Source organism: Corythoichthys intestinalis, chromosome 9 (assembly GCF_030265065.1).
Source record: "Corythoichthys intestinalis isolate RoL2023-P3 chromosome 9, ASM3026506v1, whole genome shotgun sequence".
NCBI classification, from domain to species: Eukaryota; Metazoa; Chordata; class Actinopteri; order Syngnathiformes; family Syngnathidae; genus Corythoichthys; species Corythoichthys intestinalis.
The window spans coordinates 6,708,953-6,734,620 of record NC_080403.1 but is presented as its reverse complement, the minus strand read 5'-3'; the positions used below and the strand labels follow the sequence as shown (position 1 = coordinate 6,734,620).

The 25,668-nt window shown below is 37.8% G+C and overlaps 1 protein-coding gene across 3 annotated transcripts; it reads right to left on the bottom strand.

Annotated features, from left to right (window-relative positions):
* Positions 1 to 560: 560 nt before the first annotated feature.
* ptgis (prostaglandin I2 (prostacyclin) synthase) lies at positions 561 to 25,476 on the bottom strand. 3 transcript variants are annotated; one of them, XM_057846113.1, is made up of 10 exons: positions 25,358 to 25,476; positions 24,760 to 24,883; positions 20,927 to 21,013; positions 20,703 to 20,843; positions 18,217 to 18,329; positions 17,954 to 18,138; positions 4,310 to 4,469; positions 3,997 to 4,178; positions 1,362 to 1,513; positions 561 to 1,071 (listed from the first exon to the last, which is right to left on the bottom strand). In XM_057846113.1, the coding sequence occupies exons 2-10, from the start codon at positions 24,774 to 24,776 to the stop codon at positions 921 to 923; spliced, it is 1,188 nt and encodes a 395-aa protein (XP_057702096.1). In that variant the 5' UTR covers positions 24,777 to 24,883; positions 25,358 to 25,476; the 3' UTR covers positions 561 to 920. The 3 variants fall into 3 exon arrangements, with proteins under 3 accessions (XP_057702096.1, XP_057702094.1, XP_057702095.1); XM_057846111.1 differs by having other exon boundaries at positions 20,703 to 20,861; positions 20,927 to 21,102; positions 25,358 to 25,470; XM_057846112.1 differs by having other exon boundaries at positions 20,927 to 21,102; positions 25,358 to 25,470.
* Positions 25,477 to 25,668: the final 192 nt, after the last annotated feature.

The following is a 25,668-nucleotide window of genomic DNA, read 5'->3' as shown; positions in this document are numbered from 1 at the left end:
ATGAATAGATAAAAAAAACTGTCCCCATGGAGTGAAACAAACCTGTCCAAAATTACTGAAAGAAGGGCTTTGTAGTTTGGACGGATGATTGGTGCAGCAAAAAACAACCACACATTAATCAACATTGGTGAAGTATAATTGTTTGCCAAGGAAATTCTGCTTTGTAACTATGCAGTATGCATTTTGCAGTTTTGTCAGTGAGTTTTAGGTTTACGCGCCAGGTGTATTAGCTCATTTATAGGTGTATGGGCTGTACACATTGTTTGTGTGTGGCCATAACATTGGGGCTGAGGGTGCAGGACTGAGTCCACAGACAGAAATATGTGCCCAATTAGGCAATAATGCATCTTCTTTTCATGAATTTCAATATCTTCAGTAAATTTTCTATCTATTGTGAGCAACGGCTGACATCTTTTTCTTAATGGAAATGATTTGTTATAGTATGTTGATTATGATTATATTATTCTATTTCAAATTTGATCATGGATAAAGTCTGACCACTAAAAATCCCAAATACACACTTAATTGTATCAAGTAAATGTATAAAGAATTTGCTAAAATTAATGGTAATATGGTTTTATTGCAACAAGTTCATGTGCAAAGCAAATCAACCTTTGCATTGAAAATGTCGGAGATTTACTTTAAATTTTTCTAATGGAGTACAATGTAGAAAAATTAATCTCTTCAAATGTGGAGCTGTTGAATAAGAGACAGGATTGTCATCAAGAATGAATTTGTTTTTTTGTTTTAATGATATTGTGGTTTTTCCATGATCTGAATAGGTCAAACATATCTTGAAATTAAACAATAATGCAATATATATATAAAAAAAAAAAAAAAAAACATCTCTATGTACAAGTGTAACTGAAGAATAAATAAATATACACATATAAATAAAATATTAATTGATTAAATTAAGTTTAAGTCATTGTTTTCAGTCTGTAGCAGACTTGTAGATCTCCATCCGGCTGGAGCATCCCGAAACCGTAGCGGCTCGAATTGACTGGTGGTAGTTGGGCTTCTCGGTCACATATTTTCAGCTCCACATGGGTCAGCATCAAGAGCACAAATCTGGCGAAAAAAATCAGTAAAATTCAGACACTGCTTTTTTGCCAGCTGTTTTGTGTTCAATCTTCTTCTATTATGTGACTCGAAACTAATACTAAACATCTGCTTTCCTCAAACTTTGGAGCCTGACAACCCCTCCCGCTGCAATAGGAGTAATTACTACAGTACAAAAAATTGATTGAAGTGAAACTCAGTAAATGATTATGATCTCTTAAGTCGGATGAAACTGCATGACGTGCTTTGATATATGCTGTATGTACATGACAGAGAGATAGGAATCTTAAAACACTCACTTTTTAATAATTGTCATTGCAAAGTCTTTCCCCACGCAGACATTGCTCCCCGCACCCCAGGGCATGGTAAAGTACTTCAGCCTTCTGCCATCCTTGTAGAAATCATCACGGGCTGTCAGGTCCGCATTTAAAAAGCGGTCGTACTTGAAAGTCTGTCACAGAGGTTACAGGAATACTATTGTTATTATTAGTAGCAATAGTTTAATCAGAATATTTGTAGAATAATTATATGTATTATGTATGAATATATATGTATTACATATAATATGTAGATAATCTGTCAGACGCATAACAATCATAAATAAATGTATATTTATATATACATTAAATATGAATATATTTTTTATATATTTATAGTTTATGTGTATGTAATATATATATATATATATATATATATATATATATATATATATATATATATATATATATATATATATATATATATATATATATTTATTAGGGCTGTCAAAATTAACGCGGTAATTAATTTTTTAAATTAATCACGTTAAAATATTTGACGCAATTAACGCACATGTCCCGCTCAGACAGTATTCTGCCTTTTGTTAAGTGTTACAGCAGGGCTTTTTGTGCTGTCTAACAGCGAACTTTTGTGGTCGCTTTGCGACATAGTTTATTCTTTTCTTGCCAGTTCAATATGGCTGCACGAGGTCTCTGTTGTGCTTATATGATCCTTGGACAAGATTTGTCCGTAAGTATGGTTGTTGTAAAGAATGTACATATTATGTTAATAAGTGAAATGTTATATTTTATGTATGAGACGCGTTTTGTTTATGTTTAGTTAACCTGTATAGCGTGCTAAGCTAACGTTGTTGCTAATGAAATGCTTGTGTACTTTTTTTTGTAGTTTTAGGACGGTCTAAAGAGGACAATGGTTTGAGGCCATTTTATTAATAAATCAGATGAAAAAGGAAGAAGTCTGATTATTAAGGCGTCGTTCACTAGCTGTCTAGCTTTGGAAAAAGTAAACGCTTCGGAGTGAGGACAGCATAGACAGATTTAAATGACAGTAGAGTGAAATGCCCACTACAGTCCTTATGTACCGTATGGTGAATGTATATATCCATCTTGTGTCTTATCTTTCCACTCCAACAATTTATTTTACAGAATATATATATAATTCACAGAAAAATATGGCATATTTTATAGATGGTTTGAATTGCGATTAATTGCGATTAATTACGATTAATTAATTTTTAAGCTGTAATTAACTCGATTAAAATTTTTAATCGTTTAACAGCCCTAATATATATATATGCACATATATATATTTTTTAAATTATTTTTAAAAATATATTTATAGTTTATGTATATATATATATACACACATATACATATATATATATACATATATGCACACACACACACACACACACACACACACACATACATATATATATATATATATATATATATATATATATATATATATATATATATATATATATACAGTATATACATACATGTATATACTGTAATTATCACACCATAAAGCGCACCTGACTATTAGCCACCACCCACCAAATTTGACACGAAAATGACATTTGTTCATAGATAAGCCGCACTGGCTATAAGCTGCAGCTGTCCTCACTATATTATGGGATATTTACACCAAAAGATCTTAACCGGTAACACTCTATTTGACAGCGGCATCATACAACTGTCATAAGACTCATAAATGAACCCCCATGAAGCCTTGAAGCAATTGGATGCAAAGCTACGTTGCTTCAAGAAGCTTCATTTGGTTATCCTTGCTCCCTTGGGGGAGACAGTCAACCTCTGCTGCCACCTGCTTTAAACACTGCTGTTGTCCAGTATGCCTCCAAGCATGCATTGTAGCACTAGAGATGTAAATAACAATCAAAATTCATGTTCTGTGCTAATTATTTCTTCACTGACTGTTCCAGTTGTTTTATAATTGCTACTTATGACATTTGATGACACTATATTTGACAGTGGCGCCATAAGACTGTCATTAGACAATCATAATTATGACATCACACTGTCATGCGCATTAATGAATGTTTATAACAGATGTCATTTAGTGTTATCTGGCAAATTATCACACTTTTGAATGGATGTAAAAGATCCGACCTGAACATAAATGAAGTTAGTGACATAATTTGCCGGATGACACTTAATGACATCTGCCATAACCATGCAGTAATGCCCACCATAGTGTCATGTTAAAATGATGACAGTCTTATGACAGTCTTATGACGCTGCTGTCATATAAAGTGTTACCTATTAATTTAAATAAATCAACAAGTAAGCCGCACTGGACTATAAACCGTAGGATTCAAAATGAAGCAAAAAAGTAGTGGCCTATAGTCTGAAAATTACGGTATATATACAGTATTATTTCATTAACATTCATTTGTAGTTTTCTTTTTTCAAGAGCAATTATTTCCTTGAAATAGATGGATTTTATTACTATTAAAATTTTTTCTCCTCTGGCTGGCTGGGACAAATGCAAGTATGTTATAATCTGCGAGCGGTATTTACACCCACTTAAGTCACTAAGTAGCCCTTGTCTTCAAAATGTGTTTGAAACGTGACGTTTTTATCGACATTCTAATATTCTTAATGCATGAGATATTGTATTAACACACTGTACATGTGGTTCTTGGTGTATCTCTGGGTCCATTTGTGGGCTCAGGAAGGGAAAGAGACACACTTTGTCCCCCCGTCTGAGGTAGTACTCTTGCCCGTTGGCCATGTGCAGGACCTTGTGTTGTACCACATCTCTACTGATCATTGCAGCAGCAGTGAGTCTCAGAGTCTCTTTCAGTACACTGTCTGTAGGACCAATATAGAGTTGGTTAACTTGAACAACAAAACATTAAATGGCTGCGTAGCTGAATCTGCTATTGTGGATTTAGCTAATTTCATTTTCCATCAAGGTGGAGGTGGATGCGACTGTCACGTACCTAAGACAGGTGTCTTCTTCATTTGAACCATGCTAGGTGAGCACTGCGAGGAGCTGCCCTGTAGAGAAAGGCCTTTTATCTCTGTCTGGACCTCCTCCATTGCCTTAGGATGAGTGAGAAGGAAGCCAAGGAGCCAAAAGGCTGCTGGTCCTGCATTACACTGAAGGACAAAGGAAAATTTTAAGCATCAACATGTTACTTGGGAATTGTAGCTTTAAACCCCAACTGACCGTTTGCCAACTCTGCCCCCCAAAACCACCAATGACCAATCACACATACTCGCAACTGTTTTTCACGATTTTGCCAAATTGTCTTAATCTTTTGAGTGCATAATGGGCTGCTGATCATGAAATATACATAGGGAAAATATTGATTTTAAACAAGCGGACATTTTGTTCATGCAGTTGTTGACCAAAGTGGTGAAGCTCGCCCAATTCTTGCTTGAGAACAACTGAGCATTTCAGTGGAAGATTCATTTATACCCAATTATTACCCTCTTCGCCTGTGGAAAAGCTCCTTTTAAAAAAAAAAAAATTTTTTACTTTTTTAAAGCATTTTCAACTTTTCCAGTCATTTTTTTGCTACCTGTCCCAGCTTTTTCAAATGATTTACAGGCATCAAATTCAAAATGAATGATGAATATTTTCAACAATCACACAAAACAATGATATTCATCCGTTTGAATATATTGTTGTTGTAATGTATTCAACTGAATATTGGTTAAGAATTATTTGTTCGAACTTCATATGATTTAGGGTTTGAAACAAGTTCCCGAGAAAGACATGAACAAACAACTTATGTTCAATTAATCCTACATAGTAAGTCAAAGCAGAACATATTTATCCTTGTTAAGGTATCATTTCCCATACACCACTTACAAAGGATCATGCAAAAGAGCCTGATGGAGCAATGAAACTGATCTTACACCGCTGTCAGCTTCTGGAGGAGAGCCATCTGATTGTGTCAGACAGTAATAGCTCAGGGTTAAAGGAGCTGTTCCTTTTTACTTTTGCACATCTCAGCATTGACAGCAAGTCCAAATGCCAAGTTGCATCACTTTGCCCCCCCTTCCTTTACATCCTTAAGTAATGGCCACCTGATCACATCAGTAGAGACATACGATTAATTTAGGTGGGAAGATAAGTGTGACAGTGAACGACTTGTTGTTATTTATATGATAGCCAATGTTGACTTTTTATTTAACATGAGGTTAGGTCAAGGTCATATTTTGATGAGGAGCTGTATGTCATTCTTTGCCCTGAGCTGTCATGGCATCACTTCCCTAAAAAGGACACAACCTTCAGGTCTGCTCTTCTGAGCAGTGTTGTATGTATTCGAAAAAAAATACTGAGGTTGGCTACTTTCTCTAATTTCCTGTTTTTATTTTGTTTTATTTTAACTTTTTGTACTAACCTTTCCCAACAGCAATCAGTATGTGCTCATACAACGTTTACAAGCATATTTAGAGAGTCAAATTATTATAGTGCTTTGGATTCTTGTTCTATTGTCCCAAGGTTGAATTTATGACCCACAGACTAATAAATACAGTATTTCCCCCAAACAGATCTCTGATAAGAAATTAATAATATTGGAAGGAATGCATCACTTTGTTTGAATACAAAATAGCTACTGGGGGGAAAAAAACAACACAACTTTTTTAGCCATAGTGCCACTGGCTTGGCCTGATGGAGCATTGCTTCATTTGTGCTTGATGCAAAATGACAATTGTTTCAGACTCCTTCATGTGTGACAGTATGCCCTTTTCTTAGCAACTTGGGACAAAGGCTCCACTGCACATGGCCACTAACGGATAAGGAGCTCGCATTCAATTTCATATTAGTCCAAATAGTACTATGATGATTGTATTTACAGGATATCTCTTAATTTATCTTGATGTCTAGATATTTTTTAACCGTCTGTATTATATAGGAGGAAGACCGAAAGAGGGGATGATATTTTTAACCACAATGTCCCATTTCTAGATACTGTATTCTACAGTGTGTTGTTCCACATTTTAGAATGTTTAAAATAAACAAATAAATATATAAATTAAATAAATAAAAACGTTTTGTGTGCTGCTACAGGGTGAATGCTGCCTTCTACTGGCTAACTCGTAACCAACAGGCAACGCAGGCTCCAATAAATCCACGTGTTGTGCATGCATGCAATCGACTGGCACATTCCTAACCTATAGAAGGCTACCCCCTACTGGCTAACTCCTAAATATAATTCCACAGCTAATTAGCTCTGAGAAAATCTAAGAATCGATAGACACTAGCCCATGTTACATAGCTACCAAGTTTCAAGACAATCGGTTCACGAATGACGGAGGAGTAAGACTTCTAAGTTAGAATCCACAAGAACAACAACAACTTGAGCGGTGATTTGACAGGACTTCAGCCTGCATGAAGTGTGAATTCTTGATCTAGGATACCTATAGCTCCTGAGAATGTATGATCCAATTTTATGACTGTGAGGCTACTGAACTCTGCCCCTCTCCCCTCTCTGCCCCCCTCTTACAGACAGTAATCCACATCCACCAACAACAATAACTCTGAGCTGGTTTGCATTGTTGCAGTATGTCACTATCCACTATTTCCTCCTCCCTGACCCTTACCCATTGGTTGACGACCAGTAGGCTATACTTGATTATACTTGATTAACTTATCTGGGTTTTGCACTGATTTATGACTGTTTTTAACTGGTATATTTTTGCTCTGCACTTTAGCACTGACATGACCTCATGCTGCTGTGGAATCTTTGTTGTACATACAGTATGTCCAAAACTGTGTCAATGTTTACACTGGGTACTGAAGGGTATTTATTTTATGGGTTTTGCACTTTACCAACTTAGCTGCATGAGCTGTATGGATGCTCCAAACAAAGTTTCGTTGTGCTTTTTGTAACAATGACAATAGATATTCTGAGTCTGACTCTGAATCTTTGACTCACTGTTTTCACACGCAAATTAGAACATTAATAAGAAAATATCATTGTTGGAAGGGGCATCAGTTTTTTTTCTTTATATCGTCAAATTTTTAGAGTACAACCTGAAAGACAAGTAGTAAAACAGTAAAGGTTTTGTTGATACTACTAGTCATAATTGGCGCTACCCTACTAAAGCTTTTCAGTGCTGGTGTACTGTGCTAGTCACTTAGTGTTGTTCTGTTTATAGGCATGTGCCGATAACCGGTTTCAAGGTATACCGTGGTATGAAAACGTTGTAGTTTTACAACCGGAAAAATTTTCTGTCGTACTGTCCCAAAGGTATTAGCTATTTTTTATGTACCATAAATGTAGGGAGAAATCCCTCGCTTGCAGCTGCAACCCTCCCCCACTGTTGTTGCTCAGTATCAGTGGGTAAGCTGTGCTACACGATGGCTGGAGGAGGTGAAACTCCTGAACCTTTTCCCCCCATCGAAGACAATGAAATCACTGGTATGGGAATACTTCGGCTACAGAAAAGTTACAGACAGCCGCGGCATAGAGGAGGAGGGCCAACCGACATGTAAAACATGTTTGTCGAGGGTGGCTGCTAAGGAGGCAATACCTCCAATATGATTTCACATTTATACAAAACTAAAAGTTAGTAAACATTATTATGAACGTTTCCCACCAGCTACGAGAGTTAACTCAAGTGTGTTTAGTTTGTCTAGCGGTGGTAAAATAGGTGTTTTTTTTCTCTATGACAACTGTCTGTGTTGCGAAAGAGTGTGTGTATAATGTACGAGTCATACACACGGGCTTTTCATGGAAAATAATTATTTTTGTCCTGATGATATTAATGTTAAGCTGTGGTTGTGGGTTTACGCTCACATAAAGGACGCCATTTATTTTAATTTTATTTAGAATATTTGTTATTTTGCAATTTTTAAATTAATTTTAATCTAACATTATATTTATGTTCCAATTTGCTAATATGTTTTGAAAAATAAAAAACTTGTTTAATGGAAAAAAGTTTTTTTTTTTTTTTAACCCAGATATAACCCAGATGTAATTGCAATATCGTGATACCGTGAACCCTTGATATTTTGGCTTAAGGTTATCATACCATCAGAGTCTCATACCGGCACGTGCCAAACTGTATATCACATTTATCTCCTGAAATCCAAAATCTTTTAAATTTGTGGCAATCTTTTATCACTGGTAAGGTTCTCTTCAAGTGAAAAAGTGAAAAAATAATATTAAGAAATGATTAACACGTTGGAAAAGCTGGAAAAGTACTTTTTCCGCATACAGTGGGGAGAACAATTATTTGATACACTGCCAATGGGCCATTGGCAGTGTATCAAATACTTGTTCTCCCCACTGTATAGTTTTGATTTCTGAATACCAATACAACTTTACTATTTACATACAAAACTTATTTTTAAGTCCTACCTCAACATTCCCACAAGCTCCACTAAACGCTGTCAAACAAGCCATCAAACAAATGACGATATAAGCGTCCTTTTGAAGTGTCCTGCCCATAATGGAGGTTAAATCTTATCCTTTAAAAGATAAAAATTCTAAAATTTTCATTTGATGTTCTAGAGAAACTCTCTAGCTAGCATTTGAATAAGGAAATCCTTTGTAATTCTGCATGGATGAAGAGAAAAATTCCAGAAGCAACTAAGAAGTCATGTTACCAGCTGTGCTGCTGTAACAAAATTTCGATGCATTTTTTTTTAGTCCCTGGGAAGAGTAAACTGAGTGTCAATACTGTGTTTTTCTCTTTTATTGCCCACAGATAGTAATTCAGATTTTTTTTTGTGGTCCTTTCCCGAAAAAGCTAGAGAAGCACAGATCTCGACTGCTTGTGTTCTGCACTGAAATATTAATGATGATGATGAAAACTCGTGTTTCTAAATAATTTACAACTTTAGGAATAAAATGTGCTTGGCAATGATTGTGAGTCCCTGTCCAGTGTATGTGTAGACGTCAACATGTATGAGTTAAAGCAAAAGTAATGACATTCATTTGAAAGATAACTGCTAAAAAAATCTAATTCACAAATTGCTTTGAAGTATGATAACAGAGAAAATAATGTTCAAACGCTAAAATGACACACTCCTGGGGGCTGACATTTTGGAACAAATGTGAAATCAGATTCATCCAAGTTCTTTGTGCCGCAGGCATACGCAGAGATCGAGGTGAGGCTGGTGATCCCCCCCCCCCCCTCCCCTTGCCAAAAATGTCATTGCGTGTAATTGAGTTTCCTATACGGTATATGAATTTTAAAAAAAAACCTAGCCGGTATAATGTTGTCTATAAAAGTTGTAAGGCAATAAAAACAAAATACGGTAAATAAAATGAACACAAATCCTACAAAGTATTTCATAATGAGTCAAAATTATCTTTCGAACAGATCTTGGGACTAGCACCTTAGAGACCCTCACCCTACTAACCGAGCATGTATCTTGTAAGTTAATTCTATTACTTACTCTGCGTTTCGGGTCATCAACATGCTTTGCCCCCTCTCCCACAACAGTCAAACTCCACCTATGGACGCATGTAACTTACAAACTGTTGGCCAGGATGTCAGAATGCCAGAGAAGGCATTTATGTGCCATATTGACACTGCCTTCCCCTTTTATTTATGTCTTTTTAATGCTGAAAATCATTGTATGAAACGATTGTATACGACATGACTGAGCAGTACCACAATTACACAGCAGCAGATAGCCACACCAAATATAAGGTAGTCTAATATACAGCAACATGAGTCATAGACTTCATGATGATATTGATACGACAAATTACCCAGACACTGTGCAACGCCTTCAAGTAGGGGGCCGTCCCACACTCTGTTTCAGTCGGTCGTAGTCGGTCGCAGTTAAGCCTGTCGCAATATGCAATAATTCCATTTATCGCGCGATAAATAAAAATGAAGGTGGTCATTTTTCCGCTGCGATTTATCGCCTCGAGTGCACGTGCGTGCGTGCGTGCGGCAGACGTGCTGTTAAAAGTTCGGATTCCTCATTACCAACTGCGCAAAATGCATTTTCGTTCCAGGTCCGACAAAAACTAGCGCCGGAGCCAATCATTCCAATTATATCCTATTGTTCAACGTATACCGGCCGCGTCAGTGTTCCGGAGTGACTGTGGACCATCTATGGCGCGCTGGTGTTGTTGACGTGTGGGTGCTCCCGTCAGGAGTGACATTTCACACAGGGCGGCTATTTTTCGGCACAATGCCGGATATTTACAACGAAGTCCGCCAAAACATTGTTACCGACTTAGCTGCTACGAACAATCTCGCTTACAGCTGCTTTAAACTCGTCCTGTTTATGAAAGTCGATTGTCATATGCTGGTGTTGTGTAGTAATGAGCAGACGTGACTTCAGCGCCGCTTGCTAACTTTTTTAATGCGCGCACACACTAGATATCATGAAATGGCAAACTAGATGTGCTACGTCCCATGCCATTGGCTACGTGAGCCCAGAGTGATTATGGGACACGTAGTCCATATACTACATTGATGAATTCTAAACTGTCATGACTGAATGGAAGTTAAGAAGGCCAAATCAATCGATACCAGTGACTATAGATAATGTTGCAAATATTGTTAATTCAGTACGTGACACAGATGGATTCGGACCACAAATATGATGTCTTGCTCATGTAGTAAACCTAGCTGCTAAGAGAGCTGTAGCAATCAACAGTGTGCCCTGCCTCACTTTACAAACAGTAAAGATTGTTCTCAGCACTTTTATACAATTTTTTTTTCAGATCAGTAAGAAGTAAGCACATAAATATTATGCACTAAAATGCATGTTTATATGATGGCAATTTAATTTTTGCTCGTTAGCAAATAAAAACAACAACAACAACAACAAAAAACGAAACAAAAAATATAATTGTTATTTTTTTTTTACAGAGCATTAAATGTATTGAATCGGATCGAAAATCGTGTCCCCCGTATCAAAAATCGTACCGAACCATGACTTAACTGTATCGTTGCATCCCTATAGAACACCATTGCAGAAGCTATGACAGGAAAAGTTTTCATTTGCCTAAATGCTTAAGTTATTAAGTGCATTTTTTTTTTAAAAACACATTTTATTTATTCTGTGTTTCTGTGCGGTATCAATATTGTTGTTTTTTGCTTAAGAGGCGTGGTCTATTGTTTTTAGTTGTGATTTCTTAAAAAGTATTTTGAATTTAAGAGTAAATATTTATCGCGTTTAAATTGGTGTACTTGATCTATTAATATATACTGTATTCTCATTGTGTTATTGTAAATTGGTTAAAAAAAAAAAAAATTGGGGGGGCGCAATAATATCGCATATCGCAATAATTTATGAGAATAATTATCGCACACTAAAATTTGTTATCACGACAGGCCTAGTCGCAGTTATTCTCAAACACATGAAGCGATCCAGCGCTGGATTTAGGTTAAAAAAGTACGAAAGCTGTACCGCATGCATACAGGAAGGATTGTCTCAGGAGTGATTTGTTCGAGGATTCAAGGTAATTATTATATTTTTCTTACCATACATGCATTTTGAAACGTTGTGAAAAAAATCAAGGGAGAAATGAACCACTACGGCATTGGCGTCATAATTCACAATATTTACGTAAAATAAATGCTCACTGCCTGTTTTTTTTGCTTTTAACGAAGAATCGAGACTGTTTTACGTTCCTATCTATGAAGAATTCAGGGATTTAAGCATTTATTCACAAGACTTTCCAACGTAAAAAGGTCTTTGTGGTGAAAAGGAGGCGCCACAATGGCTTAAAGACTAGAATTCAGGTATTTAAGCATTTATTCACAAGAATTTTCAATGTAAAAAGCTCTTTGTCTGTGTTTCCACTCGGTTAGCTGTGACGGAGATAGGCCCCCTATTAATCGGCCTCGCGCCCCGTCAACACATTGTCAAGTCTATGCATGAGTATAGGGCAAAATGCACATCATTCTCCTTTACATATACTGTTTTTGTTCGAGCAAAATCAGTGTATGTGAGAATACAAAAGTGACGACTTGCATGAAAATAACACTGCGTTTCGAATGGCCAATTACATTTTGGGTGAATCTAAAGTCACGAGAGATGGCTGACTATCTGAAATACTCGGATTTGATTGACTAAAACGGATGTCTTTTAAAAACGTCTACTCATGGAAATTTCTCCTACTTTCTTGAAAAAATGATCTTTATTGATGTTTTTGTCCACAATTTAAAAAAATAATTCTGTTATTTTTTAAATTTTTATCAGCAAGAATACAATTCCTTTAATGTTTTTGTTTGCCTTCAAAATACAAAAGTGAAGCTACCTCAGCTTTTTCAGTCAATAGCATTGATTGTACCAGAGTTCAGGACTTACATCACCTGTGCTTACATGATGGTTTTTAAGCACCTTGCACACCTTTGCTTCTGCTTGACACATTTCTCAACGCCTTTCTAGCTTTTCTTCTAATCTCTGTGCTGTACTTTCCCAGACGGTGTGCGCTGGAATTCCAGCACAAGCAATAACAAACAAGCATGGAGATTGTATAATACTGAGCCCCGCAGTCAGCAAGTGACTTCTGAGGGCCTTTCCTCCTCTGCAAAACGTAATTTTCCCAATTGGGTTTCAAATGGGTGTGATTTTCTGCAACACCAGAAGTGAGCAAAATTAAACTAGATTACTACCGCCACCTGCTGGTGAAATAAAGCAGTACAGCATTTTACTCACAATAAAAAGCACATTTTCCTCCCTTCTAGTAAAAATGGGGAAAACCTGTAGGAGAGCTACATGTTACTAATGAGGTAAACCTGTGCACTAGTCAACAACAGCCTTAAACTAGCGCTAATAGTGATATTCAAAAATATTATTTGGATATCAAGGACTAAATTAAGGTAAATTAATAAGTTACGCTACTGATATTCATTAAACAATTCAGCAAAAGGGCATAATTCATGTTTAATGTTGCAATAAAAAAAAAAAAAAAAACATATACAGTTGAGATAAATGTGTGTGCTCTCAAAAGAAGACAGGGTGTGTCACGGTCAAAAAACAGCATTAAGTCTGATGTACAGGTACAGGCAGGTTCTTACACTAACTGCCATCCAGAAAACTTCTGGCTCGGCCTTTTTCTTTGTTTGCTAAACACAACAGTAATCTCACAGGTAGTTTGGGTGTGGCGAGTTGATGGATGTTTTAGTCAATGATTTATGTTTATTTTGTTTTATTAGCCTTGCAATGTACTGGAAACCATCCACGGTGTATAGCGACTCTTGCCCAGACTCAGTTTGAACCTACCACTGGCCCTAAACAGGATCAAGATGGATTTTGTTGTGTAACAAAATCATTGATTTTAGCAAACTGTTCAATCTACAGAAAGATTAATTTTCAGTCATGCAATAAACGTGGTAACTTAAATGCCTTTTAATCAGATAGGGACATGCACAACAATATAACTGCAATGAAATTGTAAATGCCCTCCTTTTTCTTTCTTTTTTCCTTTTTTTTTTTTTTTTTTTGTAGAGATTGCCTTTGTCTTTGGCATATGTATGTTTTATTCTGTAAGTAGGAACAAGCGACACTCATTTATTCATCATCATATCTACACTACAGTTGTGAGGGTGCTGCAACCTGTCCCAGCTGACTAAGGGTATGGGACAGAGTGCTTTCTAAACTGGTTGCCAGCCAATCACAGGACACAAAGAGACAAACAAGCATTGAAGGTCACATTCAAAACCTAACAGCATTTTACGGTTGTCGTTTGCAGATACATCATGCCCTAGAGGCAAATGTGGTCATAGAAATATCATTATATTGGTACGAATTTGGCAGCACAGCACTCGAGTGGTTTGTACGTCTGCCTTACAGTCCTAAAGTTATGTAAAAAGTCTACACACCCTATTCAAATGCCAAGTTTTTGCATTGTGAAAAAAAAAGAGAACGGGATTACGGAAAAACATTTGGAAACTTTTCCCAACATGAACGTGACTCGTACCGTATTTTTTTTTACTATAAGCCATTTCTTTTTTCTCACCGTTTCTACCCTGTTGCTTTTATAAGGGAGCGGTTTATTTATGACATTTATGATTTTTGACAAGGGAGCTTCATATTTTTTTGTTAAAAACAATAAAATAATAATTCGACATATTTTTAAAAAATGGCTTTCCAAATTTTGCCACGACAGAGCTCTCAGTGACTCCATCCATCCATCCATCCATCCATCCATCCATCCATCCATCCATCCATCCATCCATCCATCCATCCATCCATCCATCCATCCATCCATCCATCCATCCATCCATCCATCCATCCATCCATCCATCCACTGCCACCAAATCCAGGGTCAGGTCGCAGGGGCAGCAGCTTTAGCAGGGAAGCCCAGACTACCCTCTCCTCAGCCACTTCAACCAGCTCCTCCGGCGGGATTCCAAAGCATTCCCAGGCCAGCCGAGAGACATGGTCTCTTTGGCGTGTCCTGGGTCATCCCCGGGGCCAGTGGGACATGCCCGGAACACCTCTACAGGGAGGTGTCCAGGATGCATCCGAACCAAATGCCCGAGCCACCTGAACTGGCTCCTGTCAATGCGGAGGACTAGTGGCTCGACAGCGAGTCCTTCCGGGATGATCGAGCTTCTCACCCTATCTCTGAGCTTGTATCCGGGATCTCGTTCTTTCGGTCACGACCCACAGCTCGTGATCATAGGTGAGGGTAGGAATGTAGATCAACTGGTATATTGAGAGCTTCGCTTTTCAGCTCAGCTCCTTCTTCACCACTACGGACCGGTGCAGAGTCCGCATCACTGCAGATGCTGCACCGATCTGCCTGCCGGTCTCCCGCTCTCTCCTACCCTCCCACTCCTCCACTTGATGCAGGATCTCATCCCCGACCCGGAGAGTGCACGTCACCCTTTTACGGCTGAGGACCATGGTCTCGGATTTGGAGGTGCTGATCTTCATTCCAACCGCTTCGCAGAGAGAGAGTTCACGGTCACGGCTTGATGAAGCCAACAGCACCACATCATCTGCAAAAAGCAGAGATGCAATGCTGAGGCCACCAAACCGGACACCCTGAACGCCTCTTCTGCGCCTAGAAATTCTGTCTATAAAAATTAAGAACAGAATCGGTGACAAAGGGCAGCCTTGGCGGAGTCTAACCCTCACTGGGAACGAATTCTTACTGCCGGCCTTGCGGAACAAACTCTGACACCAGTCGTACAGGGACCGAACAGCCTTTACCAAGGAGCTCGATACCCCGTACTCCCAGAGCATCCCCCACAGGACTCCCTGAGGCACACGGCGAACGCCTTCTCCATATCCACAAAACACATGTAAACTAGTTGAGTGAACTCCCATGCACCCTCGAGGATCTGTCGAGGGTGTAGAGCTGGTCTACTGTTCCACGGCCGGGACGAAAACCACACTACCTCTGCTGAATCTGAGCTTCGACTTCCAGACGGACCCTCCTCTCCAGCACCCCTGAATAGACTTTGCCAGGGAGGCTGAGGAGTGTGATCCAGAGGTTGCGCTAGACTTTTTCGTTGTCTGTCATTTTGACTCACAGTGTCATAAAAATCCGGTCATAATCTATTTTTACCCGTCACTTACATTTTTAAAATGATAATAATGGCATATTCAATAGTATTTAGTTTTCATTCATTTTTAATTAATATTCTGTCCGAACAAGCTTAACAAGAGGCAAACAGACAGCGGAGTGCAGCAATCAGCGACGGGCAGACGTGCCGTTAGCAAAGCGACGAGGGCAGGACGAGGGACTTGCGCGCGGAAGTAAACATACGAGGAGAACGGAGTTTATTCAACATGGCTAGCGCGAGACAGACTGTTGTCAATGTCTCGTGTCGATGTGTTTTAGCTCATTTAAAACTGAATTTACCGCGGATTGGAACATATTGTCGGCTCTCGCCATCCGTGTTGTTGTAGAGACGACTTTCGGCGCGCAAGAGTGACGTTGCTCGTGAAGAATACGTCACGCAAATAAACAAATCCGATTTGTCGATTGATTTTGTACCTACTCGAGAGGCTGTGTCCCAGACTTTTCTGTCAGTGTTTGAAAAATACAGGGAGAACAGTCTGGCCGTGTCAGGCAAACACTCAGTTGCCTTGACATTTTTCCGACTAAGGCCAACGACGTCATGCATCAAGAGAGACAATAGCTAATTAATATGCTCACTCGCCACCCTGTGGTCTGGGGTGTGAATTGCAACCTGTCAAAATGACGGATGGACTTCAGTTTTTTCCGTCACCGTTTTAAAAAAACGGTTAACGACGGAAAATATTCGGTTAACGCGACCCCTGGTGTGATCCTTCTATAATTGGAACACACCCTCCGGTCCCCCTTCTTAAAAAGGGGACCACCACCCCAGTTTGCAAATCCAGAGGCAGATGAATATGGATCTATCTGATACTAGTATATGAAACAATTTTAAGTGGATGGGCATCCACCATTTTCTTCGACATGAGAACGTGATGTTAGCGTTGATTAGCCGTTTTAAACTGGCACTTGGAAGACTTTATTGCCACAGTATGCTACACAAAGCTGCTATACAAGGGTTAGCGCTAGCTGTTAACCGTTATTAAAAGGATTTCATCCACTTCAGGTTTAGGAGGCAAGGTAAATAACGTTGCAAATGTAGTGACCTGTTTTTTAAAGTTAGTTTGTTTTTAAGCATTCAGATAACAGGTCTTGATGCATGTTTATCTGGTCAATGAATAATTTTTTGATCAATGAAATTTTTCTGTCTACCATTAATGTAAATATCGAATGTTAACATATGGACACCTGTGGCTTATAGTCAGTTACGGCATATATATGGATTTATTTCTAAAATTTTGTGAAATTGGCCGTTGTGGTTTATAATCAGGTGCGCTTTATAGTCCAGATATTAAAGTACCCGAATTGATTTTTTTTTTAACATTCTTTTAAAGACACAACAATTAAGAAAATAAGATGGCTCAAGTGTGTACAATCTTTAATAACCTAGATGTGGATGTATTAAGAAGGATCCAATCACATTAAAACCCATGATAAACGAAAGTCAGTAGATGCTAGTCACCACCAGTGTGTCCAATCAACTCAAATAGTTTTATGTGCTTAAGTGAATTTTACTATTACTTCGTAGCACAGAATCTTAAGCTTTTTTGTTAACACAGAGCGCTTTTCAAATTTTTTATAATTCGTTCCTATTTATCATTTTGTCAATGATTTATGTTTATTTAGAGAAATACACCCTAAAGAACTAACTCCCTCATGCTTTATTTTAGATTTGCTGCAAATCGGGATTTCTTCAAACCATAACAAAATCGCCAATGTTGGAAAATGTAAAGAAAAATTCTACTGAAAAAACTAATACAGTAAATTTAATTCACTTTAAATAGTTGCGGGTCTATGTTGACTCCCATTTAACAAGTAACTGGATGTGATTGGTTTATTTTGAACAAAACCAAATCGCCAGTTATTTGAGTGGGTGCACACTTTTACAACCACATCGTTTATGTTGTTTTTCTTTTTGTTTATTTTTTTTTAACTCACAGTTCCAGGTTATAGTTTACAATGAAAATGAACAATGGGACCCTTTAGACATGATTTATCTGAGTCTAATTCTCTTATGTCACAAAATGGCATATAAATAGGAGTGTGTAGACTTTATGTTCACTGTAAGATTTTTGTGTATTTGACCTTGTAAAAAAAAAAAAAAACACTCACCTGAGTGGTCCACAGCTGCAGCAAAAGAGCCCTCCTCTGCATCTCAGCATCCACTCCCTGTTCCTGGAGGAAGCCCTGGTAGCTCCGCTGCCAGGATCTCCACTTGGAGTCTCCACTGTGCTTGTTGTTCAACGACAGCAACTGCCACAGTCGCTCCCGCGATGAATGCACTTTCTCGCTCTCCTCTGTCACACACATTCCATGTCAACTCACTGCTACAATGTCAGATGATACAAGTAGTGATGAATGGTACTGAAGCTCACCGCCTTTAAGTGACCGGCGAGCCAGTTTGGAGAGAAGGTGGTCGAACTTGCGGAATTCTTTGTAGACTGCAGCGACATCCTTTGTGCTCTCAAACAGTGTGAGGTAGCCAGCTCTGTGCACAAATACAGACAAAACAACACGTCCTGAGTAAGACGTAATGGGGGTCTGTTTTGTCCTCCAATAAAACGTAACCACAGACCAAGAAATGGAAATTGCAACATCTAAAAATGCTGCCCATTTGTCCTGGCTGCTCACTACAATATTTTTAAAAAAAAATGGCTATGTGTTCATTGTAGGAGTCGTATTCAACGATTAGCATTTAGGCTCATAACACAAAGTATTTTCAATTATATGTCGATTTGACTACATTGATATTACACTTTCACGATACATAACATAACATTTATGTGTAATGATGAATAACAAAAACAAAAAAAGTTTTGACACGTTTTGACTCTCATTTGAGCAAGCTTCGTCAGTTTATTCATATTAGCCAGTTAGGACAGCTCTACAAAGTTTTGGAGTGAAAACGCAACAAAAGTGTTGCCATTAGGGGTGTGCTATCTTAGGCACCCCACGATTCGATTCGATTACGATTCAGGGTGCTACGATTTGATTATTGAACGATGATCATGGGATTGACGATGATCACGGTTATAACGATTATCACGATTATCAATGCATCGCACATTACTAATTAATGAAGTGGCCAAACAAATTTATGTCCATTATTTATTTAAAATATCCTAATGATTCAACAGAAATGATAGAAACATGCCCATACAACAAAAAGCTGCCCCTAAGCTGCTTATTTTTATTTATTTATTTTTTTTACAAGAAAGTGCAAAAACATTAACAATTTTAAAGGCAGTACTTATTTCTCTCAACAGTACAATAAAATTTGCACAGGTGGAATGAATTCCACATTTTCTGAAAACAAAGTGTCTGTAGAAATAAGGCTTCTTGAAACCAATATATTTGTTTTCACAGATTTCTGTACTATTTCGCATGTTTGTAGTGTTACCGCTGTACTTAATCATGGTTTTACAAGTTCTGCATATAAAATATGATTAGCAAATTAGCTAATTAGCTTAGCGCTCAGCGCTAACTGTTAACATCTAAAAAACAACAACAAAGGCTAAACAGTACAAGAGGGTTCATGTACTGACCTTTTATAGACGCACACGAGTCTTAGCAACACGCTCAGCACATTTTTAAATTGACATGACTTGAAACTACTGCTGGACATCTGAAAGACAAGGAGCAATGAACCATCTCTCTTCCCCTCTCATGCTAAAAAAAACTTGCGCATGGAAGCGCGACCGCCAGGTCCCTGGCACTCCCTCATACACAAATTTATTTTCCAGTCTTTTGAAAAGGAGTAAATATCTCGCTCAGTAACTGGCAGCATCCATCATAACGTTGTGTGTGCATCCGTTAAGGGTGTCCCTGCGACAGACGTGTCTTGAATTTCGTTCCGCAACGAGCGGCTGTCAGAAAGTTATTAGGGAAAATCATTGTTTTTGAACCATTATGAATCGTAATCGAATCATCACGAGTCAAATCGCGATGCATCTAATAATCGATTTTTTGGAACTCCCTTAGTTGCCATGAGATTCTAGTTAATTTGTTCTGAGACCATGCTCTTCGCACAAATTATTTTTCCAGAGGATAAAAACAGTATGTCTGTCAGCATCTCTGTGTGGATTTACTGTTTGTATTCAAAATCATTGGTATCTCTACTTACAAACGTCTCTGCAAGCATTATTTTCAGGTTACAACACCTTTAAACGGTAAAATATTGCCTCATGTTAAGAAACAAATTTCAGGTTGCGAGAGGCAAAAATACTATACAATACTGTAACGGATATGTATTTACTTCCTGCTTTTAAATGCCGCAACATAAGATCCTGCTGCCCCATTAGTCATAATATTTCCCATCATTCCTCCGCAATGCTCGTTTTTGTCTCGCAAAGTTGTTTTTTTTGAAGCCCACAGATGGTTCATTACATTAGTAGCACATTAGAGCATAGGTCTCCTCACGTTTTTGTGTCACAAAGAGCGATAGGCACAATCGATCTTGTGAAACTGGACATTAACTCAATCAAAAGGTAAGATTTTCTTTTTTCTTTGCATTTTCTTCTATTATTGACTTCATTACAGGCATTAACGGTTAGATTAGGTATATGGAATGATTCAAATATGTTTGGCTGTTGTTTTTTTACGGTTGTACCCCAATTGTAAAATTTAATGTGGCATGTCAGAAGTGCTTGGAACGGATTACGGCATTTATATGTAAAATGTGTCTCTATTTTTTAACTTTTCGGGTTAAGAGACTACCTCCAGAACCAATTAATGTCTTTTGTAGAGGTACCACTGTATCAATTTCTTAAACTAACTGTTGAACCAGTAAGAACTCGAAACAGTGTTACGTCTGGTCCAGGGTCATTTGGTTGTGTATCTTTTTGTCTCGAAGTGAGAGTACCTGAACAGCAGTCTGTAACATAGGCTGAAGAGTCCTTCTTGTTTCCATTGTGATTGGCTGTAAAGATCTTCCAACAGGATCTCCTGAAGGTGAGCACTCATTAAACGATCCATCTCCGACAGACAGACACCTCGAAAATGCCTACAGGTCAAACACCAACTGTGAATCATAGTGATATTATATGATAACAAGTTGCCATTCCTATTGAGTGAATCAGTGCATACGCTTCCATGAACTTCTTCTCTGCGGCGGGCTCGATGCCTGGCAGCTGCAAACCGAAAACTCTTTTTATAAGCTGCTGTCTGCTGTGGCTGAAATCCAGATGGACGTCGTCATTTAATACTTCATCGAAAGAGTGCGGATCCATCAGCACAGTCACGTAATGGCCCGCAACACACAGCTGAAAGCATATTGTTTTTTATTGACTCACATTTGTTTAATATTGCTTGTGATAATAGAAATGAAAGGAATGATCTCAATACAAACAGACAGTAATGCAATAGGCAATCCATTTTCCTATTGTCCTTTAATTTGTGTTCGTTGGGTGTGGACATTTAATTGCTACACTCAGTATTAAAGTCTCACTCAAGAACAGACCGTCTTTTCACTGCTTATTATATTCAAAAGAATTAAGCAGGGTTAGAAACAGATTTTTAAAAAATTGTTACAAAAAAAATTAAACAGAGACAAATGTGACATTGAAAATAAGAGAAAATGAGAGTTTTTACTGTACTTTGCAAGTCGATTTACATTGTGTGTCTGGGTCAGAGGTGGGTAGAGTAGCCAAAGATTTTACTCAAGTAAGAGTAGCGTTACTTCAAAATAATATTACCCATTTATTTATTTTCTCTCAGCACAAACATATCTATATGAACTGTTGTGATAATGATACTGTACAATAACCCATTACAGAAATACAAAGAAAAAAAAAAAAAAAATCATTGAATTTCAGTGAGAGAAAAAAAAAAAAAAAAGACAGAATGAAGCATTATTCGTCCAAAGAGCATTAATTCCCCTTTAGTGGAGAAAATAGTTCTTGGTTTGAATAGTGAAAATTTCCTTCATATTTACTATTATGAAATTAAAAGGATCATATCTCCGGTTTCCATGGTCAATCGGTGCCAAATTAAACTGGTAGAGAGGTTTGAATTTGCGCTTTCAATTCATGTTGAGGGCAGCGCTCTATGTTAATACTTCACGTTTTACGGTACTTTATAGACGCTACGTGATTGAACTGGCTGGCGTGCTCATAGAACGGCAAGGTTGCATCAGATTGGTGTAATGGAGTCATGTGATTATTGTCACGACGTGTCATTGGTGAAATTGATAGAGCTAAATCTAATACGTAGAATAAAGAGGAAAAATGTAACGAGTCTTGTGTAGCCCAAAGTAGCGGAGTAATAGCAGCGTTTTTTTCTCCACAAATCTAGTCAAGTAAAAACTATGAGTTAAAACTACTCTTAGAAGTACATTTTTCTCAAAAAGTTACTCAAGTAAATGTAACAGAGTATATGTAACGTGTTACTACGCACCTCTGTGGGTCCTTACCTTTTCTACTTGCTTGCCTAAAATTATAGTTAAATGTATCAGAGGAAATTGAACAGAAATTCGGTAATACTTTTTTTTTCAAATGTTGATAATTTCTTTTTGAATTTCTTTATTTGTGAATAGTGCCAAAGCCAAGTCCTTCTGGAATGCTGTGGTATGTAAAAGTATCTAAACCTTTTGAAATTTCTCACATTTCTGCATAAAATCACCATCAAATGTGATCTGATCTTTGTCAAAATCACACAAATGAAAAAATAGTGTCTGGTTTAACTACAACCACCCAAACATTTATAGATTTTCATGTTTTAATGGGGATAGCGTACAAACATTGACAGAAGGGGGGGAATGAATAAGTGAACCCTCTGCCTGAGGAGACTTAAAGAAGCAATTGAAATCAAATTTTACCAAACAATTTAAATCGGGTGTGTGCCCAATCACTGATGAGTGGTTTAAAGCTGGCCTGCCCACTATAAAACTCACTTGGTAAGAATTGTCTTGTTGAAAAGCGTTGTCTGATGTGCATCATGGCTCGGTCAAAAGAGCTGTCTGAAGACCTGCGATCAAGGATTGTTGATTTGTATAAAGCTGGGAAAGGATACAAAACCATCTCTAAAAGTCTGGATGTTCATCAATCGACAGTCAGAGAACTTGTCTACGATCTGAAAAAGTTTGGCACTATTGCTACTCTACAAAGGAGAGTGGCTGTCCACCAAAGATGTCACCAAGAGTTCAGTGCAGAATACTCAGAGAGGTAAAAAAGAACCCTAGAATGTCTGCTAAAGACTTACAGAAATCACTTGCACGGTCCATAATCTATGTGCACACATAAACTATTTGTAAAACTATGGCCAAGAATGGTGTTCATGGGAGGACTCCACGGAGGAAGCCACTGCTGTCTAAAAAAAACATTGCTGCTTGTTTAATGTTCGCAAAAAGGCACTTGGACACTCTACAGACGTTTTGGCAAAGTATTTTGAGGACTGATGAAACCAAAGTTGAATTGTTTGGGACTAACACACAACATCATGTGTGGAGGAAAAATGGAACAGCTCGCCAACATTACAACCTCATCCCCACCGCAAAGCATGGTGGAGGGAGCATCATGATTTGGGGCTGTTTTGCTACCTCAGGGCCTGGACAACTTGCAATCATCAATGGAAGAATGAATTCAAAGGTTTATCATGATATTTGGCAGGAAAACCTGAGGCCATCTGTCATACAGTTAAAGCGAAAAAGAGGTGGGGTGCTGCAACAAGACAATGATCCAAAACACAGAAGTAAATCAACTTCAGAATGGTTTCAGATGAAAAAAAAATACACATTCTGGAGTGGCCAAGTCAAAAGATGATATGGCATGACCTAAAGACAGTCTTTCATGCCAGACATCCCAGGAATATGACTCAACTACAGGAATTTTGTAGAGAAGAATGGGCCAAGATTAGTCCTGATCTATGTGCCAGACTGATCTGCAGCTACAGGAAGTGTCTGGTTGCTGCCATGGGGGGGGGGGGGGGATATTAAATGTGTTGGTTCACTTACTTATTTTCCCCCTTCTGTCATTGTTTGCATACTATCCTCAATAAAATATGAAAACCTATAAATGTTTGGGTGGTTTTAGTTAAAGCAGACACTGTTGTTGTTTTTTTTGATCTGTGTGATTTTGACAAAGATCAGCTCACATTTATGATGATTTTATGCAGAAATTCCAAAAGTTTCAGATACTTTTTCGTACCACTGTACATCTAAAATCTGGTAATGTTCCATGTAAATCAAGAAAAAAAATACTATTAAATATTTTGAACAATATCCATTCTTAATTAAGAACATTTCTGAGAAACAAGCTTTTCAAAGATTGAATATATTAATTTAGTGCTTAAAGTAAGTGTTAAGTTTATTTTCAGCCAGCTATTTTTCTTATTTAAAGAAATCTAAAGGTGTAAAAATTACTTGAAGCACTAGCAGATAATTTCACTTATTTCTAGTAGATTTACACTGAAAACAAGGGAATTTAACTAGCTTTAAGGAGGTGTGTTTTTGCAGTGTAGATATGGTCTAATATGCATCTGTATTTTATTGTTGGGTGATGATACTAGTACTTGGCAAGAAAAGTAGTTTTTCTTTTTCCTAGGGGGCAACTTTATAACCCTTGATTTATTATTCATTATACCATGTGCTAAATCGGGCAGTCTGTTCAGAAATATTTCCTTGTTCAGCCACAAAGATACTGAGATGTATTTATCAAGTCCTTGTTATAGTATGGTATTACTGTAGTGTTAGTGATGACTAAATAATGATAAGATCATGCCAGTTGCTTAACAATTTTCAGCCTACTAGACATAAGCATTCATGTAATGTGCAGTAGTGAAGGCTCCAACTGATGTGACATAAAATGTTCCTACATGCACATTTTGCCCGATTAATTTGATTTCCTGTTCCTGTTATAAACCAATTTTTGCAAGCCTGTAACTCAATGAAGGGTTAGAAGAAGTTTATCCTGAGTCTTACTTACAGTAAACACATCTCCATGTTTCTCTTTCATACGCGACAAAAACTTTGCAACATCCTTTTGGAATGCGAGTGCATGTCCCAACCAAGGGATGAAACCTTTGTCCAAAGGAGGCTCATTTTCCCGTCTGTGTCAAACAGAGAGAAAGATATTAAAAAAGAAAATGACATTGTCTATAGAAAGAAAGATTGTAAATGTATTTTTCCACCAAGTTCAACAAATGGATTTAAATCTATGTGTACGTTGATGGTCCAACCAACAGGATTGTTGATCTACCTTTCAAAACAAATTTGTTCTGTAGAATTGCAACACATGCCTTCTGCTGTTGGTTGAAAACCCCCCCCCCCCCCCCCGGTCCCCCACCCACCCCTTGACTTAACGCCTGCACTTTGGCTGATTTCAAATACGATTATTAATGTTTCTCACCTCAAATCGAATACAGATTGTCAATTGCTTTACAGCTAAACACAACAATATACTCTCTAAACCCATTTATCAATTGTTGTGTCCTACAACATGTTGCAACCTGTTTAAGAAGCTCATAAATCCCAACATAAGCAAGGATGTATTGTATAAATACATTTAGGAATGAATGACTTACCTGCAACGAGGGTAGTAAAAGAGAACTATTATGAGTGCACATATAAAAACTGAAAATAGCACCCATGGCATTTCTGTCAAGTGATACTTGTCCTTCCTCAGGGATAATTTACTCCATAGTCAGAGTCAACTGAAATATATGTGCTCTCAAGCTGGGTTTCTTTCTCGTCAGGGGGCGTGGAAAGGTGTGGCTGTTGACACAGACATGTCTTACACAATATAAAACAGTACAACTGTGACATACTCTGTTAAGGTGACACCGTAGAATCACTGATATATAAATAAACAAATATATAAATGCATGACATAAAT

What these genes read in the sequence shown, in the direction of transcription:
- ptgis (XM_057846111.1), bottom strand. Translation starts at nt 25,428, where the DNA reads ATGCCATGGGTGCTATTTTCAGTTTTTATATGTGCACTCATAATAGTT. An exon ending in TGTTACAGACTGCTGTTCAG is followed by an intron (nt 18,330 to 20,702) that starts GTACTCTCACTT and finishes ATTTGTGCACAG; the next exon opens with AGCTGGCTACCTCACACTGT. An exon ending in TGCAGCTGTGGACCACTCAG is followed by an intron (nt 4,470 to 17,953) that starts GTGAGTGTTTTT and finishes TTTGTCCTTCAG; the next exon opens with TGTAATGCAGGACCAGCAGC.